Here is an 8,138-nt window from a genome sequence, read left to right on the forward strand (position 1 = left end):
CATCACCCACCACTAATCAGTATTTTTGAAAGAAGAGACCAGAAAGACCATCGTCACGAGACGATTTGGAAGGAGTCATATGGAACAATGTGGACTCCAATTCCTCTCTATGGAACTCAATCAACAATTGCATATTCATAGCTTCAGTAACCAGGGGTTGGATCCCACTTTGGACTCTATCCATATCAATACCACTTGTGGAGGAAAAAAAATTGAGAAATAACCACAGAATAGGTTACCAATTATATCAGGATCCACTTGCCACACTCCTTGTGAATCATAAAGTCCAAAAACAGAATTAGTTCGTTTTCGGCAGGAAGCTCTCTGATGAAAAAAAACAAGTATTACGATCTCCACCTTGTAGCCAAGTAACCCTGGAACGTTGTCTCCACAATACTTGTAGACCCCGTGAAATTCCGAACATCACTTTTTGACGGGATAATTTTTCTTGACCTTTGTTTGGCCAAAGACTTTTGGAAATAGTTTGGGCTTGGGCCTTGGGCCCAAGAATAGTGTAAGGTTAGAGTCCAAAATTTACTCTGGACACCCAACAGACGGGTATGCTAGTGAACCTAGCCCAATAAGTTAGTCGACCTTTGACCCGAACATCTCCCTTGATCCAATATGGTCCTTGTAGCTCATAATGACATCTTTGCATAATTTTGAAATATACTTGTGCGTGCGTTTACGATTTCTCGTTTTACCTTATTCCTTACCTGTTGGTTGAATTCCTACTCGCCTTACCTAACGCTTACTCGTCAACCATTTCACCGACTTTCAAAAGCATAATTTATTTACTCCTTATATTTTTCAAACTCGAGCAAAATTCCAACCAAACTTACCTTGCCATTTTTCTATCTACATACAAGTTTGGTAAGGCCCAATTCTTATTTAGTCTTGCCAACATTTTTAATTTTTGAGTTTTCTTTTATTTATTTGTTCAACTTTTATTTCCCCATTATATTGGTTTTTACACCCTATTTTTCCTATCACATGCCTTAGCTGATCCAAACCCTTTTCTGCCCACACAGGCACACATTGAGCTTGCTTCTACCTATACAAAGCCAAGTCTTTCCTTCACTTTCACGTTCTTGTCAAATTGGGCAGAGGGAAAGTAAACCTCATTCAGCTCCTCCCTTCCACGTTGCCAGCATGCATATGGCAACTCCTCCAAGAACATCACTCCAGACCTTCAAAAGGGAGAGTCCCAAACCAGAGGTCGATGTCCACCCTCCTCTTCTCGCCCTTTCTCTCTTTGCTGGGCACATCAGTGTGTTTTCATGCCTCGAAACGCCTAGTTAGGGACCTCCAATCAACAAACTTTCTTCATCAAAGTTGTTCGTCAACGTCTTCTTTATCTAGTCTCCAAATTTCAGCTCCATCGGAGATGTTTTGAGACCTGTACATCCCTCGAAGCAGAAGCTGTTCGGAAGCAAGCCTATTCCAGATTTCTACTTGAATTTCCTCTCTTGCTCTACCCGAATCCCTCACATCTTACTTGAGACTGATACAAACACTTGGTAAGATTCTGGAACCATCAAGTTCCCCTTTCTTTCCTCGATTTTAGGCTCAATACATTCAAAACAACTCTTCCACATATTGAGAAGTTTCTGTTTCACTCTGCATGTTCGAGATGGAGCGAATTTCTTGACCTGCAACTGGACTCGATCCAATCAGCTCCCTCAGCTCTCTTTCCTGTTGAAAACCTCAAGAAAAACTCACCTTTTTTATTAGTCTTTGGTGAGTATCATCTTTTCCATAAAACTCTATATATTTTTGGTTGTTATTACAAATTCTTAAAGATTACGAACTTGTCACTGCTGTTGTTGGTATCTTGCTGCCTTAATTTTGATTTCTCATCCATTCTAATGTCTAGGGATTCTGCTACGTCATGGCTACACCTTGAGTATTAGAATCGTATTTGGTTCAAAGGTTATTTGTTGTTTGTAGCTGTCCAAATATCATGTTTCAATGCATTATGTCATCGAGCTACAGCACCTGCCCATATAGTATTAGAACGTAACTTGAGCTATAGATCATTAGGAGCTTTAGACATGCCTCTTAAGTGTGTTGGGTTAGCTTCGACTGGCCATATTGGGTACCAAAAGAACTTTGAGCAAAAGAGCAACTTTCTGCAGTTTTTCACTTTTCGGTACATTCTGACCCAGTTTCATTTATTCCAAAACTGGTGCTAAACCGCTAGGAATTTGGGATCAGTTTCTTCTAAAGAAATATAGTAGACACATAGATGAACATTCCAGATTTTGAATCACCTCAAAATAATTTTTCTAGAATTAATTATGAATTTTTGAAAAACGTGTACAGAAGCTGGTATTTCTGGAAAGAATCTGCACATTGTTTTACTTTAGCCTTTAAAACCTTTACTCTCTGTTTGGTTTCACTTGAAATTCAATAACCATTTAAATCTTACTGAGTTGGTTGTCAAGCCATCCTTCTTTCGAAATTTCTCAAGAATTTACCTCAAGTATTTTGAACAATTCTGTGACCCTTGACAACTCCTTTAAAACTCTGTTTTCAGTTTTCAGCAACTTGTCTTTTAAAAAGTGTTCTTACCCCCTCGTCCTAACAACAAACTCCTTATTGGAACCCAAATGGTATGGTTATTAGTTAGTAATTAGGTTAAGGGAAATGTTTTCTTCGGAGAGTATTGAGAGTGAATAGCTAGCCTAGTTTATCGTTATTAACGTTGCTTATTGATCTAGGCTCGATACTGTGCTGGAATCTTGTGAAGTTGGTGGTTGCTACAAGGTTGCATTGAGGCCAAGTGCTGCAAGAGAAAGCTCGAGTTCCAGGTAGGGGATGTGTAAGTATATTGGCCCATTGCCATTCAACACATGATTTCCCATTACAACAAGGAAACCGGAGCCTCAAGAAAAACAAAGAGAAAGTGCACAAGATCGGGTCTTGAAGAAAAGATCACGCCAAATTGAATCACTGATCTTGAGTTTAATGTGCATTTATTCCATATTAGTTGGTATAATTTTAAATTGATATGCATATCGTTGTATTGAATCAATAAATCTCTTATGCATTAAAGTGGTTTTTAACATGCATATCAATTTGAGATCTTGTTTAGGTAATTGTCGATTGCATATTCAAAAACTGTTTTAAACCTTTCCTTGTTTATCTTGATTAATTATTAAGAAAAGATTTGATTGAGGGGGAGTTATTCTCCCTTATAAAAAGGTTTCAAAACTAAAGTTTGGGGGGGTTTTTTGATGGTAGAAATTATTTTATTTTGAACTAGGTGTGTTGTTCAAATCGTTTTTCTAAAACCCCTCCTTACTTGTTTCATGTGTGAGATTGCATAATTTTCCTCATTCACTCTCAAGATCGGTGATTCAATTGAGTGAAAGGAAGATCGAAGATTGATTGTCTAGAATGTTGAATTAAGAGTTAGAACGGTTGTAAAACAAGTTAGCATTTGTTGCTAAGAGAAAGTGTTTGTTATGAACAACACTACTTGTGTTCTGTAAACTCTTGTGTTTATTATTGGATTGTTCTTCTCGTGTTGGCTACGTTAAAAGCCACGCAGTGAAGTTTCCTCAGTGGAGAGGTTTACACTGCGTTAGCAAATCTTCGTGTCGTGTTATCGAATTTTCTTTAGTTAAATTCATTGAGATAAAATATTGTTTCATAATTAGTTCCATCTAGTACTATCATTTGGCATCAGAGCGGGTTCTAGAACTTTCTAGTGATCCCAGGAAAGATGGAACACTCACGTGATCGGGCTGCTGGTGGATCTATAAATAGTCCTCCATGGTTCGAAGGTGGATGTGAAAAATACACTCAGTGGAAGATTTACATGAAGTCATACCTTTATGCTCAAGATGAACATGTGTGGAATATTGTAGAAAATGGCTGGACTATACCTATGATAAAAGCAAAAGGAGAAAGCTCTTCCACTGCCACTCCTAAACCAAGGAAAGACTGGACTGAGGAAGAAGTTCGGGATCTGCAAGCAGACTTCAAGGCTAAGAACAGCATTTTCACAGCCTTATCTGAACGGGAAAAGCTGAGGATCAGTCACTGTGATACTGCCAAACAAGCATGGGATCTTCTACAAACTACATATGAAGGAAACAAGAAGGTACGCGCTCAGAAATTACAAGCACTGATTTTTGAATTCGAAACTATGACTATGGGAGATGATGAAACCATTGATGATTTCCACGGTAGAATTCTTAAAATCTCTGGTCAGTGTCGTAGTCTGGGAGCACCATTTGATGAAGATAAGATTGTCAAAAAGATTCTTAGGGCTCTGCCAGAAAAATTTCACTCAAAAGTCACTAGCATAGAGGACTCATTTGATATTGATGTGTACCCACTTGATGAGCTCATCGGCAATCTCAAAACCTATGAGATGAGGCTAAAACCTGAGAAGAAGAATAAAGGCGTAGCCTTCAAGGCAGTAAAAGGGGCGGAAGAGGAAGAAGAAACACTAGATCTTGCCTTACTCACAAAGGAGTTCAAAAGATTTCTAAAAACCAAGAACTCCTCTAGAAACCCTAATGCTCCTAAGAAAAACACCTATGGGGGAAGCAGCAGTAATGATTACAATAGCAAGAGTGGAAAAGGAAGCTTCAAGGGAAATCACTCTGGAAAACCTAAATGCTATGAGTGTGGTGGCTATGGCCATATTTCTACTGACTGTGGAAATAGGAAGCATGGAAACAACATCAACAAGTCTCTTCTCTCAACTTGGAGTGATGATGAATCTCTAGAAGTGGAAAATCTGGCACTTGTATCGTCACTTCTACCTGATTCCGACAGTGATGAGACATTCTCTGATGATGAAACAAATATCCGCTGCAAGCAACTCTACAAAGCTTCAAAGGCCACATTACTCAGAAACTTGAGCTTAGAAAAGGAAGTTGAATTTCTAAGAACAGAAAAAGAAAAAATGGAGCATATGTTGGAGACTTCACAATCCACATGGGAACAGGGAAGAAGGAACCCAGTTGCTGAGATGTCTATCCCATCCAGTGATCAGAACTCATCAAGTTGGAAGGCTGAAAAAGGTGAACTTCTGAACAAAATAAAAATGCTGGAACTGGATGTGAGGGGACAACAAGTCCTAAACCTGGAGTTATTGGCTAAAACTGAGTCTCTACAAGACGAGTTAAAATTAACTCAAGAAAGATTCATTAAGTTCGATATCAGCTCCTCTTCCATGTCCAAGTTGCTCGGATCAGGAAAAGCTCCTCATGATACATGTGGGCTAGGATACACTGGAGAAACTTCCAAAATCACCAAGTTTGTACGAGCCTCAAAATCATCTGTAGAGCAGAAAGATGTCTCCATTGATGATCATGTCAAAAGTATAAAGGAAGGAAATTCAAACCAACAACATCAGGTAAAACTTGACCAAAAATTCCCCACTGGTCAACACAGGTACGCAAACCCTAGAATCTTTATCCCTACTTGTCATCACTGTGGTAAGATTGGCCATATCAGACCTAGATGTAATGAACGGTTTTCAAACTTAAAATTTTCTCAAGAAAAATGTACTGTTGAAACCCTACAGGTGGAGCTTAAAGAACAAAAGGAACTCATTAACAAATTAACTGAAATTGTCTCTAAGAAGAATCCTCAAACTGAAAGAAGAAAAGATGTCTGGACCAGAAAAATTGAAAGCAAAAATCATAGTTCCATTGTTAATAAAACTGATGATACATGTCTCTTTGCTTGTGCTAGCCAAACTCATCAACGCTCTCACATTGAGGCAACTTGTTTAGTTGCTTTAACTGCATTAGCTGACAAGCGACGAGATTTTTGGTATGTTGACAGCGGTTGTTCAAGACACATGACCGGAGACAAAACATGGTTTACCTCATTTGAGGATGAAAATACCTCAGGATCAGTTACGTTTGGAGATGGGAGGAAAGCTAACATTCTAGCTCGAGGTACGGTAAACACTCCAGGTATACCTAACCTTAAAAATGTGTTATTTGTTGAAGGATTAACTGCAAATCTGATCAGCGTCAGCCATTTGGCTGATGACTATGAAGATGTGTGGTTTAACAAACAGAGATGTTTGGTTCTAAATCAGAAAGGAGAAGGTGTCATGGGAGGTAAGAGATCCGTCGATAACTGTTATCATATTCAAGCTAATGAATCTTCCTGTGTGCAGTCTTGTTTGTCTGTTAAATCCACAGAGGAAACCCTTGAACTTTGGCACAGAAAGATGGGACATGTCAACTATCAGGATTTGCTGAAGTTATCTACCAAACAATGTGTCCGAGGCTTGCCAAATTTAAAAGGTAAAACCGACAAGATGTGTGGAGACTGCAAGGTGGGAAAACAAACTAAGGCACCTCACAGAGTGGTAAATTCTGCAACAACCACACAAGTATTGGAGCTATTACACATGGATCTCATGGGACCAGCTCAACCTGAAAGTTTTGGAGGTAAGAGTTATATACTAGTGGTTGTGGATGATTTCTCAAGATATATCTGGGTAAATTTCTTAAAAGACAAAACTGAAACGTTTGAGTCTTTTAAAAGCTTAAGTCAAAAATTAATCATTGAGAAACAGTCTTCAAACAAATGCTTAGTGAGAATAAGATCAGATAATGGAACTGAATTTAAAAATGCCTCTTTTTCTAACTACTGTCGTGAGCTTGGTGTATCACATGAGTTCTCATCTCCAATCACTCCTCAACAAAATGGGATAGTGGAAAGGAAAAATAGGGTATTGCTAGACATGGCTCGAGTAATGCTACATGCTGCAGGTTTAAGCACAAACTTTTGGGCTGAGGCGATCAGCACTGCTTGCTATACAATAAATAGAGTACTCCTCAGACCAGGTACTGAGCAAACTGCTTATGAGCTGTGGAAAGGTAAGAAGCCAAATGTTGGACACTTTCATGTTTTTGGCAGTCCTTGCTACATTCTACGAGATAGAGAGCACCTTGGTAAGTTTGATGCTAGAAGTGATGATGGTGTGTTCTTGGGATATTCTCTGACTAGTAGAGCGTATAGGGTTTACAATAAAAGAACTCGTGTTGTCATGGAATCCATTAATGTTTCTATTAATGATCAATGTATGAAACAGGAAGAAACATTTGCAGATATCTCACCCTTCTCGATCACACCATCACAGAATACTGAAACATCATCTGAGGAAGAGGAAGAGGAAATATATGACAATATCTTTGAACCAGCTCCCACCCAAAGAAGAGGGTTCAAGCAAGTCCAAAAGGATCACTCCACTCATGATATCATCGGTAATCTAACTGATTGATGTAAATGAAAACACAAACACAGCAGCTAAGTGTGGAAGTGAACACTTAGAGCTAGGTGAGATTACTCCAAACACCGTTGGAGCCTAGATTTCTAAGGGAAACCTGGGAAAAGCCTTGAAATATTTCAATATGGGAATACTTTGAATAATACTTCAGAACTGACTTTTTACAGGCCTGGGCTAAACCCCTATTTAAAATACTACCAGACATTCCCTAGACCTTTCTAGACATTCCATGCACCTGTCTAGAGCCCACAAACAACATTAAAGACTCCTAATTCCCAGATTACATTAAATGCTAAGACTGCTATCAGATAACTACCCCTTAGACTCCCTAAACAACATTTAATAAAGACATTAAAGCAAACAGACAACTACCAAGAACTACATATAAAATTACTTGCATCATTCTCCCCTTCCTCAAAAAAACTCGTCCTCGAGTTTACGGCTGGTCAAAGCTTCCCTAACATCCCCGCTGTTGAGTGGATATAGATCCGAAACATTGAATGTAGAGTGGATACCCAAGTGCTTCGGTAAATCAACCTCATAAGCATTGTCTCCAATCTTCTTGATAATCTTGTAAGGCCCAATCTTTCGTTTACTTAGCTTAGAGTAAGAACCAGCTGGGTGTCTTTCTCTACGCAGATGAACCATGACCATATCTCCTTCTTGGAAACTGCAGGGACGTCGTTTCCTATCTGCATACTCCTTATACTTAGCATTTGACTCTTCAATTCTCAGCCTTATCTCATCATGCAGCTCTTGCATTTTTGCAATTCTCAGCCTTATCTCATCATGCAGCTCTTGCATTTTTGCAGCCACTGTTTCCCCCTTTATGCTCCCCTTTCCAACTTCTGGTATAGGGACTAAG

The 8,138-nt window shown here is 39.0% G+C and overlaps 1 protein-coding gene across 1 annotated transcript; it reads left to right on the top strand.

Annotated features, from left to right (window-relative positions):
- The first annotated feature begins 3,730 nt into the window (after positions 1–3,730).
- LOC133711757 (uncharacterized) lies at positions 3,731–7,267 on the top strand. Its single transcript, XM_062137851.1, has 2 exons — positions 3,731–4,646; positions 4,746–7,267. Exons 1-2 carry the CDS (start codon positions 3,731–3,733, stop codon positions 7,265–7,267), a joined length of 3,438 nt encoding a protein of 1,145 aa, XP_061993835.1.
- The last annotated feature ends 871 nt before the right edge of the window (positions 7,268–8,138 follow it).

Source organism: Rosa rugosa, chromosome 5, assembly GCF_958449725.1.
Source record: "Rosa rugosa chromosome 5, drRosRugo1.1, whole genome shotgun sequence".
NCBI lineage: Eukaryota > Viridiplantae > Streptophyta > Magnoliopsida > Rosales > Rosaceae > Rosa > Rosa rugosa.

Excerpts from the sequence above, each read along its gene's own strand:
- LOC133711757 (XM_062137851.1), top strand. The coding sequence starts at position 3,731 with ATGGAACACTCACGTGATCGGGCTGCTGGTGGATCTATAAATAGTCCT. Across the intron at positions 4,647-4,745 it reads ACCTAAATGCTATGAGTGTG|AAGTGGAAAATCTGGCACTT; the intron begins GTGGCTATGGCC and ends ATGAATCTCTAG.